This window comes from Danio aesculapii, chromosome 19, assembly GCF_903798145.1.
Source record: "Danio aesculapii chromosome 19, fDanAes4.1, whole genome shotgun sequence".
In the NCBI taxonomy this organism is placed as follows: Eukaryota; Metazoa; Chordata; class Actinopteri; order Cypriniformes; family Danionidae; genus Danio; species Danio aesculapii.
In genome coordinates this window covers 5,382,797-5,405,376 of record NC_079453.1, presented here as the reverse complement: position 1 = coordinate 5,405,376, position 22,580 = coordinate 5,382,797, and the positions used below count along the sequence as shown (strand labels likewise).

Here is a 22,580-nt window from a genome sequence, read left to right as displayed (position 1 = left end):
TATATATATATATATATATATATATATATGTATACATATATATGTATACATGTGTATATATATGTATGTGTGTATATATATATATATATATATGTGTGTATATATGTATATATATGTATATATATATATATATATATATATATATATATATATATGTATGTATATATACAGTATATGTGTATATATGCATGTGTATATATATATATATATATATATATATATATATATATATATATATATATATATATATGTATATATATATATATATATATATATATATATATATATATATATGTATATGTATATATATATATATATATATATATATATATGTATATGTATATATATATATATATATATATATATATATATATGTATATATATATATATATATATATGTATATATATATATATATGTATATGTATGTATGTATGTGTGTATATATATATATATATATATATATATATATATATATATATATATATATATATATATATATATATATATATATATATATATATATATATACACACATACATACATACATATACATATATATATATATATATATATATGGTTGGCCCCTGCCTAGATTGTGTGGCCTAGATTGTGTGGCCTGGACTGTGTGTCCTGAAACGTGTGTGGGTCTGTAGGTCTGCACTCTCTGAAATAAAGGTACGCAAACTGTCACTGGGGTGGTACCTTTTCAAAAGGCACACATTTGTATCTGAAGGGTCCACATTGGTACCTCAAATGTATATAATAGTACCTAAAAATTTTAAGAGGAACACTTTATACTAATTTGTACCCTTGAGGTATTAATATGGACCTTTTAGGTACAAAATTGTACCTTTCGAAAAGGTACCACCCCAGTGACAGATCGCGTACCTGGATGGTATTGCTTATTTTTACATCCCAATGTTGACTGAAATGGTGATGGTTAGGATAAAAACTTCTTTTAACATTAAAAAGATGTTATTTTATCGCATGTCGCAGCGTCACATCGCGTGTAATGTAGTTAGCACATGGTGTAATGCTGAGCCAGAAGCATCTTCGGCAGTTCAAGAACTTGAGTTTGTACAATTTATACTAGTTAGGAGAAAGCACAAAGACACTGAAACACTTTTAGAGACACAACTGCCTGGATGACATTTTGAAACTGGAAATGAAATGGCTTTAGAGCCAGAATGGCTGACAGATCCAAAATGGCTGCCAATGGCAATGTGTGTAAGTTTGATTCAGATGCTGCTGGCGTTCAGACAGAGGAGCAGCGCCAGGACTCAATGTCAGACAGAGACTGCAGGCTACACACACACACACACACACACACACACACACACACACACACTAATAAATCCTCAATAAAGACAGTAAGATAAGACAGTTTTTGTTTCTAACCAGTATGTGTGTCCTTCAGAAAGGTTTATTTAGGATTTTTTGAACATCGTCCTTCAAGAAAATGACAAGACACTTGGAAAAAAGACTTATAGCATCGGCATACTTCCTTAGTTGGTGAATTACATAAAAATTGTATGGTTAAATATGCAAATGAGACACTATGTAATATGTGTATAGGTTAATTTGCATACCTTTCCAATACTAAAATATGAACATTGAATGAAGTCAGGTTCAAAAATCTTGTTTATTAATTTTTTCTGTCATATTGTGTCAAAGCTTTTTACAGAGACAATTTTTCACTTATTTTGTCAAATGGAATGTTGTATAATAAGGCAAATTATGTATGAAAGTAACTCATGCAGATACAGTTGAAGTCAGAATTATTAGCCCCCTTTGATATTTTTTTTTTGTTTTAAATATTGCCCAAATGATGTTTAACAGAGGAAGGAAATTTTTACAGTATGTCCAATAATATTTTTTCTTCTGAATAAAGTTTTATTTGTTTGATTTCTGCTAGAATGAAAGCAGTTTTTAACTTTTTTAAAGCTCAAAATTATGAACTCAAAATTATTAGCCCCTTTATGTAATATTTGTTTTCGATAGTTTACAGAATAAACCATCGTTAAACAATATACTTGCCTAATTACCCTAACCTGCCTAGTTAAACGAATTAACCCAATTAAGCCTTTAAATTTCACTTTAAGCTGTAGAGAAGTGTCTTGAAAAATATCTAGTCAAATATTATTTACTGTCGTCATGGCAAAAATAAAAGAATTCAGATATTAGAAAGAAGTTAGTAAAACTATTGTGTCTAGAAATGTGCTGAAAAAAAATCTCCTCTCTGTTAAACAGAAACTGAGGGAAAAAATAAACAGTGGGGCTAATAATTCAGGGGCGTTAATAATTCTGACTTCAACTGTACATGAATAAAACTGTAGTTTATGCCTGAATGCTTGAGAAAACAAAACTTATTTAGCAAAAACAGCCTTTAAAATTCTGTATTGCAACTGACACCTGCAGACACACATTGACAAAGTTGAGCAAATCAAAAGGAAAGTAAATTAATATTATTATTAATATTTTTTCATTAGACAGAAAAAAGAAACGAAAATCCTCTGTTCTGACATGCATAAAAAGCTGTGTTTTTAGCCTAGTGTCTCGCCTTAAACAGGTGGCATAACAGCAGTGTGTACACTTATAATTGTGTGTGTGTGCGCGCGCACAGGTAACCGGTGTGATTGTGTGACCAAAGAAGCCGCCGGTGTTGTGAAAACAGACTATATTTTCAGCTGACACAGTGTGACCTGTGGAAACACGACACTTGTGTCCCCTGACTTCCTTTGATGCCATAAAACCAGTTTTGAGCTTCGAGTGTGTGTTGAGAATGTAAGAAATGTGCAAGTTACTCACACAGAGCATGACCGCTCAATTACATTGTGTATGTTTGTGTGTGGGTTTTAATTTTTAATGATTTTATAATTGTTTTAATAATTAAATATATACCAATGTGAAAAAATAAGCAGGAAAAGACAATTTATTACATTGATTTTACTATTCTGCACTCAATAAAGTGTTGCACGGTGTATTACAAATTGTGAACACTCAATTGAGTACAATCATACAACATTTCAAGGTACATTTGAATCTCAATATGTGACCCTAAATGATATACAATTCACGTACATTATTGTCAGCTGTACTAACTATACATAGTACTCAAGTTTTGTTAAATTATAAAAAGAAAAATAGCATGTAAAACTAACAAAAATAAATAAAAATTTACTAAATAAATAAATAAAAATTAAAGCACTATTTACATCCAGGGTGAGAATGCATGTCATAATATAATTCCATCTAGAATAATCTCAAATGACCATCTTCGTTATACGCATTGGGATAACATACAATACAATATGAATATGTATAACCATATACGTATACATACATTTGCATATATTTATCAGTATATATTATCAGTTGAGCATCTTCTGTTTGTTTATAGCAACAAAATCAGGTCTTCTAACTAAAATATTTTCAACCCATTTCCTCCATTTTCCCAGGAATATATCCTTCTTTAAGTTGACTACAGAAGTGATTTTATTCCATTGTTTAGATATCAATAGTTGCATCTATCTTATTATTTAAGATTAGTTGCTCTTGCTGTAGCCAACAGGCAGCATACAGGAATGATTAAACAAAACAAAGCAAAGGTTCAAAACACGGAAGGCAACGCAAGGAAAACGCCTTATATTGTCACTAATCAGACAACAAGACTCAGCAACATTGTGTGTTTGTGCTGTTCTTATAGTCCAAGTAATCAGCAGCTTCAGCTGTGTGAGTTTTTAATCAAGGGTGACTTGGAGCAGGTGAGTGTGTGTTGCATGACTGGGAAATGTAGTCCAAACCGGTAGATTTGTAGTTGAATGTGAGTGTTTACCAGTCATCTCTGGATGTTAGATCGCTGGTAATCGTGACACAACAACTTACTTTCTAGAGGTATATCTCGTTCAAATATTTGTTCCAGAGCCTCCTGTGTTTCTTTCTAATATTCTTGATTATACATACATTCTCAAAATATATGGTAATTGTTTGCTTTGTTACATCCGCAGCTAACACCAACATTTTGGACACTTGTTGGGATGTTTGGCTGTTGATGCTGGTTTTAAAATATCTAATAATGTTTTTCCAACAGTATTCTTTTCAGTTTAATGATCTTGTTGATTTCCATTGAAATTCCCATATAATTGACCACTCTTCATTGGTTATTCTAAATGTGGGATTTCAAAGTATATATATAATTATTTCTGTTATACAGTTGAAGCCCCCCTGATTTATTAGCCCCCCTGTCTATTATTTTCCCCAATTTCTGTTTAACAGAGAGATGATTTTTTTTTCAACACCTTTATAAACATAATAGTTTTAATAACTCATTTCTAATAACTGATTTATTTTATATTTGCCATGATGACAGTAAATAATATTTGACTAGATATTTTTCAAGACACTTCTATACAGCTTAAAGTGACATTTAAAGGCTTAACTAGGATAATTAAGTTAACTAGGCAGGTTAGGGTAATTAGGCAAGTTATTGTTTAATGATGGTTTGCTTTGTAGACTATTGAAAAAATATATAGATTAAAGGAGCTAATAATTTTGACCTGAAAGTGGAAATAAAAAATTAAATACTGCTTTTATTCTTGCCGAAATAAAACAAATAAGACTTTCTCCAGAAGAAAAAATATTATCAGTCATTCTGTAAAAATTTCCTTGCCCTGTTAATCATTGTTTGGGAAATATTTAAAAAACAATATTAAATCAAAGGGGGACAAAACAATATTAAATCAATTCTAAATAGTCCAATGTTGTTTGTAGTTACAGTTTTTGTCATCAATCTGTCTCTTGAAGCTTTTTACAGTAAGACATAAAAACTCTCTCTGTGTTTGACTCTCTCTCTGTGTCCTCTATAGGCTTTATTTTGTCTCAGAAAACTTCCTGTGTGTGTCTGAGTGGTTTATTCAGCACATTTATTTTTAACAGCAAGGCTAAAGACAGCAAGGGAATCTCCCAAAAAACACCGGGAAAAGAGCCTTCGACTGAAACACATTGAAGCAAACAAGGTAATCTAAAATGTATAATACTGTAAAATTAGCAGTCCTTACGAGAAATGCATTGTGTATAACAGCAAGAACAATGTGGATGTTATTGTCTCTAAAAAATTCAGGAGAGGAATTAGTGTTTAGAAGAGCTGCTTTAATTGTCTTTAAAGGGAATAAATTTACAAATGCTTCCCTTTGGAGAGAATTGCAGTATTCAGACAGTCTGAAACCATCTTCAGATGCTGCATCTTAAATCAAAGTTAACTAAATGTTTTTTTTTTTTACAATTTTAAGTTGATTGAACATAAACAATCAAGTTGTCTCTAAAAATACTCAAGAACTATTGTTTCAAACTCATTTTATATAAGTAGTTTGAACAAGAAGCAAAATTATATTTTGAGTACTACTAATACAACATTAAGCAAAATAAATGTCACATAGTCTGACATGATGATGCTTTACACATCAAGACGCACTTGATTCAACACAGAAATGAAGTAAACGGTAGTGTCTTACCTGTGTATCCAGGTGTTGTAGCAGTGATTCTGTGAGGAACCCGAGGAGAAACACGCAGGCCAGCCCTCACCTGATAGAAGCTGCAAATGACAACAGTTATTCAGTTATTACTTATTACAGTTATGAAAGTGTCGGTTAAAGTAAATAATGAATAAAATGCATTCTCTGATACTGAACAAAATGAAATAAGCATCCGCTGATCTGGCCTGTGTGAGATCCTATGCAGTCAATCTCTATTAAATCATGAATGCTGATGCTGAATTAATGTGAGTGCTTATACGCTGTGTTCCATCAGGGGATACGGAGGTCACCTTGGCCAGTGAAGTGACTGCGGGTGCATGTTAAATGTTGAAGCACATCACAGATCACAGTGATGCTCAATCCCTAGAGATCCTGGACCAACGACCGGTCATTACTGTACTGCAGCACAACATATACTGTACTCCACTGCAGTGTTTCCTAACTCTGTTCCCGAAGGCACACCAACAGTACACATTTTCAGCCTCTTCATATTCAAACACACCTGAATCAACCCATCAGAACATTCGAAGAGACTCCAAAATCTGAAGTTAATAGGTCTGATAAGGGAGACATTCAAAATATGTACTGTTGGTGTACCACCGGGAACAGGGTTGGGAAACACTGCCCTACTGTAGGTTGACGGTACATGAGCATAAATACCACACGACTGTAGTTCACAGTAGAATGTTAACAGAACATGTGCACATCTGCTAACATGCTGCAACAAAGTGCATGGTATGCACAATATAGCATGCTATGCTGAAGTGTCTATAGCAGGGGTGCTCAACCCAACACAATCTCACGGCAATTCGTAACTTTTTGACTTAGTGGCTAATTCGTATGAATTCGTATGATCTAATTCGTACAATTTAGTACGATTTGCTCATCCCCCAATGACGGTTGGGTTTAGGGGTGGGGTTAGGTGCCACGCCTCCTTTTTAAAATCATACAATTTCATACGACTGAACTTGTACGAATTTGTACGAATTAGCCACTAAACTGACAAAACGTAAAATACTTACGTTTTCTCGTGAGATCAGGCTGGCTCAACCCTGTTCCTGACGATCTACCTTCCTGCAGAGTTCAGCTCCAACCCTCATCAAACACACCTGATCAATTAGAACCCAAACAGCACTTCATAATTACAGGCAGGTGTGTTTAGTGAGGGTTGCATCTGAAATCTGCAGGAAGGTAGATCTCCAGGAACAGGGTTGAGCACCCCTGGTCTATAGCATATAAACATGGTAACATTACAGATAAGGATACAACATGTCTGAAATATGTATGATATATACGTAGCTGGGCTAAAATGTCTGTTAAAACTCATCTAAGGCTGCATTTACACTGCATGGTTCCGGCATTTTTTTTTCCTGCCATGTGGCACAGATCGGATTTGGTTAGACCCACACACAATTTGCGCATGCAGAATTCCGCTCTGGAATTCTGGAATTCTGTTTATTTACTTGTGTAAATGTGCGTACTTTTATATTTATTTCTTTTTTAATTAATTTCAGTGATAATATTAACTAATATGAAAATATTCATATGATTTGTTTACAATACAGTTTGTAATGTAATATTTTCTGTCTTTTCGTAGATAGGTTATATGAGAGACTTGCTTTGTTTACCAAATAAACTTGATCTAATTGGATTTGCATTGTATAAATAAAAGTTAAAAATGTATTACTTTTTATTTTATATGTTAAGGTTTTAGTTACGATAATCTTAAAATCATTCCGCATAAATCCGCAGGTTTTTAACAAAATTCTGCGCAGAAATAGCAAAAAAATGTCCGCAGACTTGTCTGGCCCTAAGGCTCGTGTACGTGTAAGCAGGAAAAAATCACATGGATTCTGATTTACTCAAATGAGATTCAGGCCTTGTTCATATTTGTAAATTTATCGGATATGAATCGGATCCGTGCCCTCGTGTTTGCAATGTAATGTCTCCTTTTTCACTGCAAACGACAAGCGATAGACCGGAAGTCATTCATTTCCAATGGAGAGTAGTCTGGGAGCAGCGTGACGTTCAGATCATCTCTGTATGCGGAAAATTTGGATCCGATTTGACCTGCGGATCCGTTGAAATATTCCTGCGACTAGACCAGGCATGGGCAAACTCGATCCTCGAGGGCCGGTGTCCCTGCAGAGTTTTGCTCCAACACTAATCAAACACACCTGAACACCCTAATTAGTGTCTTCAAGATCACTAGAAAGCTACAAGCAGGTGTGTTTGATTAGGGTTAGTGCAAAACTATGCAGGGACACCGGCCCTCCAGGATCGAGTTTGCCCATCCCTGGACTAGACCGTATGTGACTGGCAAGGTGACCTGGTAAGACTGGTCTTCACAAGAACTCAAGTCATTCTCTGCGTTCTTGGAATTGAGAAACAGCCAATGAGTGTTCGTTTGCACACAAATCAGTTTCTTCAGTGTTTGTTCTTTCTCAGATAACTCTGTTCAGTATGTAAGAAATCTGCGTGGATTTGTTGATATCTGCTTCACCAAATTCATTTTTAGTCTAATAATAATAATAACAAACACATCACTTAAAAAAAAACATCCTACCCGACCCTTCATTCCCAAACCTGTTCTGAGCACTCATTATAATGTATGTGTTTGGCTCATATAGACACATATAGGCTAAAAGGGAAAAAGTTTCCTGTTCTATTGTTAGATGCTTCTCTTCAGAATACAGGCTGTTAAAAACAAACAGTATATTACAGCCATGTGTGTGTGTGTTGTCTGGGGATTATATGAGAGTAGAGCTTTAGCTTTCTGCTTTATGGAAGGGGGAAGGGGCAGTCAAATCTCTGCAAAGCTGATGTTTCAGCCAGCGGCCCTGCTTTAATCTCAAAGCAGTGAGACCAAACACATTATGGCTGACCTCTACACCACACAACCTCCGTCAGGAGACTAGTTGAGGATACAGAGGAAACTACATCTGCTGACCGACAGATGTCTAATGAGTACTGGGGATGATGTGTTGCTGAAGTCACTAGATTCATAGTTTGCTTGTTTTATGCGATGCAAGGATTTTTCTGATTCTTTATTGATCAGCTTTAGGATCGATGATGCCATGTACTGTGTGTGAACAGGATAAATCTGGAACTGTGTAATAATGTAATGTGAGAAATTGTCTGTGGGCTGTCAAGACGGCATGTGCACCTGCTCGAATGGCAAACAGAGTAGAAGTGGTGTGTGTGTGCGTGTAGAGATACTTCATCACTTTCGAAAAAAATGTTTACATAGAAGAGTTCATTTAAAATGGTTTAATTTTTCACAATATTACTGTTTTACTGTATTTCATGTAGTCAAATTATAGAAATTGCTCTTAAAATATTTATTTTAAATCTTCCCAAACCCAAACTTTTTAAGCAGCAGTCAAACTAGTCATTTAAAAGTGTATTTTTAAGGCTTGGTTGTGTTTATAAGATGCAAAGCAATGTGTGTTTATGCTTCATTTGTAGAAAATCACGTTATTTTCGTCATATATCTTACTTAAATTATATACAGCTACTCAGCTAACATGAAAATGACTGTCATATTTCATAATTCCTCTGAAAGGCCCATCCTCAAGAGGCTCTGATTGGTCAGCTAACATAATGTGCTGGGATTCGCGGATCGGCTCTACGTCACCAGGAAAAGCATCATGACCCTACAAGCACGCACTTTTTTGTGCTGTGTAAACACTGTCAGTCAGAGTAGCTGTTAACCCTAGCCGTTTGTGCCTGAATCAGACAGAAAATGACACAGAGGACACAGCTGAACCTCACGCCTGCTCTCTAAAATAATATCTGACAAGTGTCTTTCACATATATTCGCAATAAACATGTGTAAGTAATATGAAACGTTCACATATCTTTTGCGAGTTTGTTATTTGAGATGTAGAACGCAGGGAAAGCGGCCGCATAGAGAGACACTGCAGCGCTGCTAAAGATTGTGGGTGTTTACAGCGGTTCGACTGATAAATATGAATTTGTAGCTAAATTGTTAGCAGTGCCAAACAGAATTTCCTATTGTTTACATCCTTGTTTATGTCCTTGCTACAACATACCGTTAACGCTAGAAACTAAGCATGTAATAGATAATTTTTAACAAATAAAAGCACTTACAGGTTGTGGCTTACAATCCACAGCTTCGTCTATTATTGTTGGAGCTGCTCTATTGAGGAGTTTTTAGCCGAATCCAGCACTGAACTGAGAGATTCTGAAAGCTGTCCTTTGTCAAATGCTAGCTATATTTTATAATTCTCTGGAACAAATTTAAAATTAAATTTTAAGCACTTCTCTCTTTGTGTCGTGTATTTGGAAGCCCAAATACAGAAACAGAAGAAGCTCTGTGGAAATAGCAGCGTTTGGACGCCATTTTAGCTTTCACTTATGTAACACTACAGTTTCTCTGGCCACGCCCCTTCGCTGCTCAAAGTGTATGCGGAAGTGTTTGTAATCTCATTAGCCCAGATGTATTTTTTTGTAGTCCCCAAACTTCGTTCGCTGTAGGCTTTGCTAAGCTAACGCTGTAAAAGCTAATGTCTCCCTTTGCATTGAACTTTAAACATCTTATATCAGAGATGTTGTTTATGTTCACACAGCTACATTACACATCCACTAAGGTTTAAAATATGATATCGTTGTTGACCACCCCTTTAATCTCAACCACTTGTCCAAACGCTGGACTAGTGATACCAAAACTTACTATAGTAAAGAGTCATGAAAGAGTCATGGCAGTGCAGTATTGTCTCTGAATGTCAAATGAGTTCCTATCAGTTCTCTATATTCTGCATGGTTATAAATCAGTGACCCGTTGAATTCCCTGTGGATTTCACCGGCTGCTCACAGCAAGGCTATAATTGATTCGGGTTGAACCGACGACAGGAACACAACGTACAAAAAGAGCAAAGAAAATCAATCATGAATCTAGCAGTCTAGTCGAGCGAACACCTTCCGTGACACCTCATGGTCTCCGCTAGTGTGACGTATATGAAAATGCTCTTTAACACCCAATCCACACTACAAGAGAGCTGCGTCTCGCTCACATCAGTCAGTGAAGCTGATTTTCTTTTGCAAACAACACAAACAGATAGTTAGAGTCAAGATTGAAATGTAGTTTTTGACATTTGCATGCCATAAAATGCGTGGATGGCTTGTGGGTGGATTTCCAAGTCAGATGTATTGAGGTCAACCAATGTGAACATAAAATAGCAGTTCTTCATTAGGTACACCTTTCCAACTGCTCGTTAATGTAAATTTCTAATCAGCCAATCACATGGCTGTAACTCAATGCATTTAGGCCAAGACGATCTGCTGCAGTTCAAACTGAGCATCAGAATAGGGAAGAAAGGTGATTCAAGTGACTTTGAACGTGGCATGGTTGTTGCTGCCAGATGGGCTGATCTGAGAATTTCAGAAACTGATAATCTACTGCGATTTTCACGCACAACCATCTCTAGGGTTTACAGAGAATGGTCTGAAAAAGAGAAAATATCCAGTGAGCGACAGTTCTGTGCCTTGTTGAGGCCAGAGGTCAGAGGAGAATGGCCAGACTGGTTCGAGCTGATAGAAAGGCAACAGTAACTCAAACAACCACTCGTTACATCCAAGGTCTGCAGAAGAGCATCTCTGAACGCCCAACATGTCCAACCTTGAGGCGGATGGGCTACAGCAGCAGAAGACCACTCTGGGTGCCACTCCTGTCAGCTAACAACAGGAAACTGAGGCTACAATTTGCACAGGCTCACCAAAATTGGACAATAGAAGATTGGAAAAGCGTTGCCTGGTCTGATGAGTCTCAATTTCTGCTGTGATATTGAGATGGTAGGGACAGAATTTGGCGTCAGCACTATGAAATCATGGATCCATCCTGCATTGTATCAATGGTTCAGGCTGGTGATGGTGGTGTAATGGTGTGGAGGATATTTTCTTGGCACACTTTGGGCACATTAGTATCAATTGAGCATCGTGTCTACACAACAGCCTACCTAGTATTGTTGCTGACCATGTCCATCCTATTATGACCACAGTGTACCTCTCTTCTGATGGCTACTTCCAGCAGGATAACGCTCCATGTCATAATGCTCAAATCATCTCAGAATGGTTTCCTGAACATGACAATGAGTTCACTGTACTCAAATGGCCTCCACAATTACCTGATCCTCAATCCAATAGAGCACCTTTGGGATGTGATGGAACAGGAGATTCACATCATAGATGTGCAGCTGACAAATCTGCAGCAACTTCGTGATGTTATCATGTCAATATGGAGCAAAATCTCTGAGGAATATTTCCAGTACCTTGTTGAATCTATGCTACAAAGGATTAAGTCAAAAGGGGATCCCGGTACTAGTAAGGTGCTAGTAAGTACCTAATAAAGTGGCTGGTGAGTGTGTGTATATTCTTTTTGACATATTAAACCATAGACGAAAAACAAAGTTTGCTTTTGAACAGTAAAACTTCTATAAAAATCCGAAATATAAATAAACAAAACGCAAAAGAATCGTAGTACTCATTGACATTCATTGACAATGGCGATCACTGAGAACAAATTTCATTATCAATAATTATCGATTAGTTATTGCAGCCCTAATATGCAGATGTAAATAAAAATCATACTATATGCCGAATCCACATTCAGAGAAGTGTAGAACCAAAGCGATTGTTTTCAAAAACATTTACATGCTTTCCCTGTCTGCTATTGGTCAAGTACATACTGTAGTTCCACCCCAAACTCACACCACTGGTTGACCAAATTCATTTTTTGGGCCAATCAGGTTGCTGATTTAATTTGGTGTCAATAATGGCCCAAAAAACCAAGAACAATCATAAACAAAAGCGTGGAAACTCCAATTCTGATACGTAAAGCTGGATAGATGTATTTGTGCAGGTGATGAAATAGGAAAAATAATCATTTTGGAATCAAACCATGACTCTGGAATCAGAACGCATAGTCATTCCCACCTCAATTTTCTACATTAGCGTTAAAAATGACTTCCCCTATGGAGAAATTGAATGGAGATTTTTCTTCTGTAGCCCACTCTATCGGGACACAAAAACCATCCCAAACCATGCCCGCTTCAACAAAGCCCTTCATTGTAGAGGCAGATGAGCACACACACACTCACCCTCTCTGGAAGAGATCCACATTGTGAAACTTGTGCAGCTCCAGTGAAAACTCCACAGTGCCCTGAACTTCCGACATCATCTATTCCATCACCTGAAAAACACACAGAAAAGTTTGTTAGTAGTTAAAGCTTGCACTGTTGTGTAATCTAACATAGCGTGCATTTCTCCGTACCACTGTAATCTGAGCCGCTTGCCTATTGTGAAGGAGTGTGTTTACCGTGGTAACCTCAATGAACATAATCCAGTGAGTCAGTAACAGAGCGACAGACGCGCAGCCGTGACTCAGGAAGACGCCATCTCTAATTACTCAGGCTTGTGACTCATCGCAGGCAATATTTGTTCTCGATGTGCCGCTCAGACCAATGCACGGCGAGACGGATGACAGCAATGGCATTTCTGGACATGATCCCAAATCATACTTATGACACCATCCGTCTGAGAGACGCTGCAGCGCTGAGACTGAACCTGTATGAATGTGCGGGGCTAATCAGAGCTAATGGTGGCGTCTGCACACAAAGGTTCGGCTAGATGGGAAATAGGACCAGCACTTGATGTAAACATGAGAAGAATGGCTGGAATTTGATAGTATTTCAGGCTGAATTGGCGTTTTAGAGTGGATAAACTATGGCATGAATATTAGCGTTTACATATTTATTAGATTTAGTATTTTGGGCTATGTTTACATGACAACACAACAACGTAGCCGAAAGTGTCAAATGTTTTGTGTCTACATGACAAGATTTTCAAAACGATACATACAGATATCCGTAAAAATGTAAACAAACATGCAAAGCTTTTAAAAAGTTTATCTTTATAAAATTAGCTGAGAAAACAGATAGTTCCACTCAAACTCACACTATTGGTAGAAAAAAACAAATAGTTCCACTCAAACTCATAACCATTGTTTGAACAAATGGATAGTTCCACTCAAACTTACACCATTGGTTGAACAAACAGATAGTTCCCCTTAAACTCACACCATTAATTGAACAAACACATAGTTCCCCTCAAACTCACACCATTAATTGAACAAACAGATAGTTCCCCTCAAACTCACACCATTAATTGAACAAACAGATAGTTCCTCTCAAACTCACACCATTAATTGAACAAACAGATAGTTCCTCTCAAACTCACACCATTACCTGAGCAAGCAAATGATTCCCCTGAAACATACACCATTGGTTGAACAAATGGATAGTTAAACTCAAACTCACACCATTAGTTTAACAAACATATAGTTCCCCTCAAACTCACACCATTATTTGAACAAACAGATAGTTCCTCTCAAACTCACACCATTACCAGAGCAAGCAGATAATTCCCCTGAAACATACACCATTGGTTAAACAATTGGATAGTTAAACTCAAGCTCACACTATTGGTTGAACAAACAGATAGTTCCACCTTAAAACACACACTATTGGTTGAATAAACAGGTAGTTCCACTCAAACTCACACTATTGGTTGAACAAACAGATAGTTCCACCTAAAACACACAATTTTGGTTGAATAAACAAGTAGTTCTACTCAAATTCACACTATTGGTTGAACAAACAGATAGTTCCACCAGAAACCACACGCTATTTGGTTGAATAAACAAATAGTTCCACTCAAACCTACACCATTTGTTAAACAAAAAGTTTGCTCCCCTCAAACACACACCATTGGTTGAACAAACAAATAGTTCCACTCAAACACACACCATTGGTTGAACAAACCGATAGTTCCACTCAAACACACACCATTGGTTGAACAAACAGATAGTTCAACTCAAACACACACCATTGGTTGAACAAACAGATAGTTCAACTTAAACACACACCATTGGTTGAACAAACGGATAGTTCCACTCAAACTCAGACCATTGGTTGAACAAATAGATAGTTCCCCTCAAGCACACATCATTGATTGAACAAATAAATTTTTCCCCTCAAACACACATCATTGGTTGACAAAGAGATGGTTTCACTCAAACTCTCACCATTGGTTGAAAATACAGATTAGGTCCACCCAAACACATGCCATTGGTTTAACAAACAGATAGTTTCACCTGAAACACACACTATTGGTTGAAAAAACAGATAGTTCCACTCAAACATACACCATTGGTTAAACAAAAACATAGTTTCACTCAAACTTACACCAAACACACTCCGTTGGTTGAACAAATAGATAGTTGCCCTTAAACTCACACCATTGGTTGAACAAAAACATCAGCTCCACCCAAACACACATCATTGGTTAAACAAACAGATAGTTCCACCTGAAACACAAACTATTGGTTGGACAAAAAGGTTTCTTCTCAAACCTGCCAATGGTTGTACAAAAACATAGTTCCGCTTAAACACACCATTGGTTGAATAAACGAATAGTTCCATTTAAAATCATGCCATTGTTTGAGCAAACAGATAGTCCTACCTAAAACGTATGTTATTGGTTAAACAAACCCAAAATTTCACGCCAAACTGCAAGTGCTTGAAAAAAAGCAATAATTTTGCCTGCCAAACTCATGTGACTAATCGAAGTAACCTATCATGTTTTACATGCTTTACAAATGAATTCTAAAACTGGATCTAAGTCACAAACTGAGCAAAACTTAAGGAAACTACTTAAGACTTTTCTGTCCGACGTGATGGTGGAGTACAAACATGTTTTTGTTAAAATCTACCTGTACTTTTCAACATTCCAAGTTCCATTAATTCAGACAATATTGCTATCAGCACTGTTGAAATGCAGCTCAAACTAGGACAAACAGCCTTTCTCCAACATTGTCATTCATGTCTTAAACAATTAAACCAAAAGAAGTCAAACTCTAACTTAACTCTGATCCTAACAAACCATTCATCAACTAAAAGATCATTTATTCACCCTGTATAAAATCTCAACAACAACACAAATATTGTTACAAAAATGTCACGGTACGTTGAAAACACAGATACAAAAAGGTAGGATCCAAATGAATTTAATTGAAAAATAATCATGCAGCTAACAGAAAAACAACATGGCATCCAAAAATAAAAGTATCAAAAGAACAATAATAAACAAAACAAGAAACTAAGGCAAGGTACGGGAACACAACACATGAACAACATACCACACAAAAACAAACAACTCAGTAACAACAAACGGGTGCAGGGTGTATAAATAGTCCAAACAATCATTAGTGACAGGATTCAGCTGTGTGTGTAATCAGTGGAAGTGAAACCTGGTGTATGTATAGTGGAATGAAGGGATCTGTAGTTCATGACTGAATTGTAGTTCACCGGCGATCTCTGTAGTCCTCAAATCGCTAGTGAACATGACAAAAAATGTACACTTATGACTGGTTTTCTGGTAAAACAACAGATTTATTGTTGGCCTAAAACTTTTGCACAGTACTGAATTTTTTTTTTAATAATTTTTTTAGGGGTTTTCACCTTTATTGTGATAGGACAGTGGAGATTTTACAGACAGGAAAGTGTGGGGAGCAGAGATAGACGAAAGGTCAGTAAAGGACCTCGAGCCAGGAATCGAACTCAGGTCGCCGTGAACACCTAAGTGCCATGTGACCACAAGGCTATTGGCGCCGACAGTACTGAATATTTTAACAAGTTGATGAATAAAAAACAAAAAGGTAGAACCCGAATGATCTGCTTACTAGATTCACACAAGTGCTATTCATACAGTATATCTAAGATCCACTCTTGTAATTAGATATAGTGGTGCTGTACTTATGATGGAACAAAATTAGTTTAACTGAGTTCTCTACTTCCTTTACAAGCAACACAGCGGACGTTACCGGACATTAAACCGCTATCAAAAATCTTGTTTGCGAGGGAAGTCTGGGAAATGAATCTCCCTGCGCGTTTGGTCAGCCGGACGCATTACGGTGGGAGTGAATTACAGAACACAACTTTAATATTCTGCACAGATAGATTTGTAACCTGCGCTGCTGAAAGTTCATCTCTGGAGATAGTCATTGTGTGTGACTCTTTCGGAGTGTGTGTTTGTGTGCAGTAGTAAATCTGCTTGTGACTGAAGACACTTGCTGGACTTGTTTGTTTAATCAGTTCTGCAGGCAGCGGTGAATGATCTATCATTTCATTCTGGCAGCAGTGAGGAGTCTTATGGGAATGTCAGTCTATATTTGTGTGTGTGTCTGTTTGTAATTGCACATACCAAATGTTAATAGCACTTTCTGTCAATAGAGTGCAAAATCAGGCCAGTTTTAATAAATGAAGCCACTTATACAGATAGTCAGTGAAAGGATGTGCTTAACTTGCAGACAATTATCTTCATGAACTTCAGAAGGTCAAAAACGACTGCAGTTTGGCTGAGAAACTTTTATATTAACAGCGTGTGACTGCATCCATCTATTGCAGTAGCCATCCATCTGCATTTTTAAAGTATCATCCATTCATCCATCCATTCATCCATCCATCTGCAATTTAAAAGCATTCAATCGATCTGCATTTTTAAAGGATCAATCCATCTGCATTTCGAAAGGATGCATCCATCCATCCATCCATTACTATATCCATCCATAACATTATCTAACCATCTGCATTTTAAAGTATCCATCCATCCATTACAATATCAATCGGTTTGCATTTTTAAAGTATCCATCCATCCATGCTACAGTCCATTTAATGATCCACCCATCTGCATTTTTAAAGCATCCATCCATATATTCAGAATTCATCCATCCGTCCATCCATTACTGTATCCATCCATCACAGTATCCATCGATCTGCGTTTTTAAAGTATCCATCCATCCTACAGTTCATTTATCAATCCACCTATCTGCATCTTTGTAGCATTCATCCACCCATCTGCATTTTTGAAGCATTCATCCATCCATCTGGATTTTTGAAGCATTCATCCATCCATCTGGATTTTTGAAGCATTCATCCATCCATCTGGATTTTTGAAGTATCCATCCTACAGTCCATTTATCAATCCATCTTCAGTTTTGAAGTATCCATCCATCCATCACAGTATCCATCCATACATCCATCCATCCATCACAGTATCCATTCCTCTGGATTTGTAAAGCATCCAGTCTTCCATCCATCCATTCATTCATCCATCACAGTATCCATCGATCTGCATTTTTAAAGTATCCATCCATCTTACAGTTCATTTATCAATCCACCCATCTGCATCTTTGAAGCATTCATCCATCCATCTGGATTTTTGAAGCATTCATCCATCCATCTGGATTTTTGAAGCATTCATCCATCCATCTGGATTTTTGAAGTATCCATCCTACAGTCCATTTATCAATCCATCTTCAGTTTTGAAGTATCCATCCATCCATCACAGTATCCATCCATACATCCATCCATCCATCACAGTATCCATTCCTCTGGATTTGTAAAGCATCCAGTCTTCCATCCATCCATTCATTCATCCATCACAGTATCCATCGATCTGCATTTTTAAAGTATCCATCCATCTTACAGTTCATTTATCAATCCACCCATCTGCATCTTTGAAGCATTCATCCATCCATCTGGATTTTTGAAGCATTCATCCATCCATCTGGATTTTTGAAGCATTCATCCATCCATCTGGATTTTTGAAGCATTCATCCATCCATCTGGATTTTTGAAGTATCCGTCCTACAGTCCATTTATCAATCCATCTTCAGTTTTGAAGTATCCATCCATCCATCACAGTATCCATCCATACATCCATCCATCCATCACAGTATCAATTCCTCTGGATTTGTAAAGCATCCAGTCTTCCATCCATCCATTCATTCATCCATCACAGTATCCATCGATCTGCATTTTTAAAGTATCCATCCATCTTACAGTTCATTTATCAATCCACCCATCTGCATCTTTGAAGCATTCATCCATCCATCTGGATTTTTGAAGTATCCATCCATCCATCCATCCTACAGTCCATTTATCAATCCATCTTCAGTTTTGAAGTATCCATCCATCCATCACAGTATCCATCCATCACAGTATCCATCCATCTGAATTTGTAAAGTATCCATCCATCCATCCATCCATCACAGTCACCATTCCTCTGCATTTTTAAAGCATCCAGTCTTCCATCCATCCATCCATCCATCCATCACAGCATCCATCGATCTGCATTTTTAAAGTATCCATCCATCCTACAGTTCATTTATTAATCCACCCATCTGCATTTTTGAAGCATCCATCCATCCATCTGAATTTTTGATGTATCCATTCACTCATCCATCCATTATGCAGTCCATTTATCAATCCATCTTCATTTTTGAAGTATCCATCCATCCATCACAGTATTCATCCATCTGCATTTGTAAAGTATCCATCCATCCATCCATCTATCACAGTGTCCATTCCTCTGCATTTGTAAAGCATCCAGTCTTCCATTCATCCATCGATCAATCCATCACAGTATCCATCCATCTGTATTTTTAAAGTATCAATCCATCCATCCATCCATCCATCCATTCATCCATCTATCGATCCATCTATCACAGTATCCATCGATCTGCATTTTTAAAGTATCAATCCATCCAACCATCCATCCATCCATCCATCCATCCATCCATCCTACAGTCCATTTTTTCAATCCATCTTCATTTTTGAAGTATCCATCCATCCATCACAGTTTCCATCCATCTGCATTTGCAAAGTATCCATCCATCCATCCATCCATCCATCCATCCATCCATTCATCCATCACAGTATCCATCCATCTGCATTTGCAAAGTATCCATCCATCCATCCATCCATCCATCAATCAATCCATCCATCACAGTATCCATCCCTCTGCATTTGTAAAGCATCCAGTCTTCCATCCATCCATCCATCCATCAATCCATCCATCCATCCATCCATCCATCCATCCATCCATCCATCCATCATCCATCCATCACAGTATCCAACGATATGCACTTTTAAAGTTTCTATCCATCCATCCTACAGTCCATTTATCAATCCATCTTCATTTTGGAAAATATCCATCCATCCATCCATTCATCCATCCATCACAGTATCCAACGATATGCACTTTTAAAGTTTCTATCCATCCATCCTACAGTCCATTTATCAATCCATCTTCATTTTGGAAAATATCCATCCATCCATCCATCCATCTATCCGAATTTATAAAGTATCCACCTATCTGTACATTTCAGTGTTTCCATCCATCTGCATTTGCAAAGTATCCATCCATCCATCCATCCATCCATTCATCCATCACAGTATCCATCCATCTGCATTTGCAAAGTATCCATCCATCCATCCATCCATCAATCCATCCATCACAGTATCCATCCCTCTGCATTTGTAAAGCATCCAGTCTTCCATCCATCCATCCATCAATCCATCCATCCATCCATCCATCCATCCATCATCCATCCATCACAGTATCCAACGATATGCACTTTTAAAGTTTCTATCCATCCATCCTACAGTCCATTTATCAATCCATCTTCATTTTGGAAAATATCCATCCATCCATCCATCTATCCGAATTTATAAAGTATCCACCTATCTGTACATTTCAGTGTTTCCATCCATCTGCATTTGCAAAGTATCCATCCATCCATCCATTCATCCATCACAGTATCCATCCATCTGCATTTGCAAAGTATCCATCCATCCATCCATCCATCCATCAATCCATCCATCACAGTATCCATCCCTCTGCATTTGTAAAGCATCCAGTCTTCCATCCATCCATCCATCAATCCATCCATCCATCCATCCATCCATCCATCCATCACAGTATCCAACGATATGCACTTTTAAAGTTTCTATCCATCCATCCTACAGTCCATTTATCAATCTATCTTCATTTTGGAAAATATCCATCCATCCATCCATTCATCCATCCATCACACTATCCAACGATATGCACTTTTAAAGTTTCTATCCATCCATCCTACAGTCCATTTATCAATCCATCTTCATTTTGGAAAATATCCATCCATCCATCCATCTATCCGAATTTATAAAGTATCCACCTATCTGTACATTTCAGTATTCATCCATCTGTATATTTAAAGCATTCATCCAACCATCCATCCATCCATCCATCCATCCATCCATCTTCAGACTTATCCATCTATCCAACAGTCCATTTATCAATCCACCCATCTGTATTTTTAAAGTATCCATCCGTCCATACATCCGTCCATCCTCCTGTCACACATCCATCCGTCCATTCATTCACCCATTTATCCATCTGTCCATCCTCCTACACATATTCATCTATCCATCCGTCTGTCCGCCCATCCATTCATCCATCCACATTTTTATCCAATCCGTCAGTCCGTCTGTGATAGACGGATGTGTGTAGGAGGATGGATGGTCAGATGGATATGTGTAGGAGGATGGAAGGATATGCAAAAGGAGGATGGATGGATGGATAGATAGATGAATTGTTTTTGAAAACTGTATACTTTTGCATTATTTTAGAAACATAGATAGCACAGCATATAGTGCATATACAGTACTGCACCATACTCAATATTTTACACTGTAGAAGAGCTTAGAAGTGGATTTCTTACACAACCATCTTACACAAACAGGCACACACACACACACACACAAAATCCAACAATTATGCATGACAGTACAGTTCAATCCCGATAGACAGAGGTTTATCTATTAGTTTGACTTTTGCTGTGTTTGACTTCAAGGCTGGTGATGTTGATTTGCGCTGTAAAATTGAAACGACACTGATTTCTCCTGAAGCAATGTGCTGTATTTGGAGAAAAGTACAGTATTGAATGTTCCAGTTCAACAGCTTAATTCATTGCCGTTCCTGACTGTATTGCGCTTGCTGATGTGTGGCTTCTAAAACGTTGTTCGGGGTTTTCTCAGCAGAGTCAGCATTTTTTAAGCTTTCCAGGCAGAAACTAGTTGATGCATTTTTTGTCCTCCTTAACATAGTCACACGGAGCATGAAGTGAATTTCATCTATTTGGGTTTCAACTGATTACACATCACCGAATTGTGGCTGTATTCCAGCACTGGCTCTAAGTCATTATTAGTATTATTTTTTTTTTTTGAGGACATAAAGGTTGCATTGCAGGGCTGGGCATTATGACAAACATATGATATCACGATATAAGTAATCTCATATCCTGATAACGATACATATCACAATAAAGTATCATTTATGTATATTCATTCAATTAATAGTTTATATATTGGCCACACGCAAAGGACTATTTCTTTTCATTTTAAAGTATATTCTCAGAAATCGACCCATTTAAATGTGATCATATTTCTCACTTTATTTCGAACTTCTTGGGAAGTGTTTGACTAAAAATGTGGAAATATAAAATAAATATGAATAAAATATAAAACACCTTTCAAAAACAAATGATTACAGGTCCAACATGAAAAATAATTGGCTAAATAAAATGCAAGATGTAAACATTGTACTTTCAAACTCATATAAACTATGAAAATTATTAACTCCTTAACTGTCACTCCCAACAGCCGGACGCTTAAGTTTATTTCACTACAATACAACTAAATTTGAATCTAATCATGACAAACTATCTTTCATTGCAAAGGTCTAAGTCTTCTGAGTACATATATACCAATGTTTTTAGGGTTTTGTTACGTAGGAAGATCAACATCAATTTACTGTCACCCTTAGTTACATTTTAAAACCATAATATTATATTCTAAGCATATTCTAAGGCAATTTTGAGATTTCTAGTGTAAAATTTCTAGTTTCCTAAAGACTGATTTTTGATAGATATTACTGAGCAACAGTTATTTATTCATTTACAATGCGATCAGAGTCGTAAAAGAAATACTTTGCTACAGCAATCCATAGTAAAACATTTTAGATGTTTTTTAGAGGCTAAATTCAAGTCAAAAACAATCAACATCCTATAATAGTTTAGAATTGATGTCTACTTTACAAATATTGTCAGAAGTATGAAAAAAAGTATGGTTCATAATCTTCAAATC

At 36.8% G+C, this 22,580-nt stretch overlaps 1 protein-coding gene across 1 annotated transcript in view; it reads right to left on the bottom strand.

Moving 5' to 3' along the window:
- Window positions 1-22,580, bottom strand: part of fam135b (family with sequence similarity 135 member B) — an 86,899-nt gene that overhangs the window by 52,983 nt on the left and 11,336 nt on the right. Inside the window, exons 2-3 of the mRNA XM_056480516.1 lie at window positions 12,651-12,742; window positions 5,512-5,591 (exon numbers count right to left, since the gene is read on the bottom strand). Coding sequence (XP_056336491.1) covers window positions 5,512-5,591; window positions 12,651-12,730 — 160 coding nt within the window. The 5' untranslated portion in view covers window positions 12,731-12,742. The remainder of the gene's footprint in view (window positions 1-5,511; window positions 5,592-12,650; window positions 12,743-22,580) is intronic.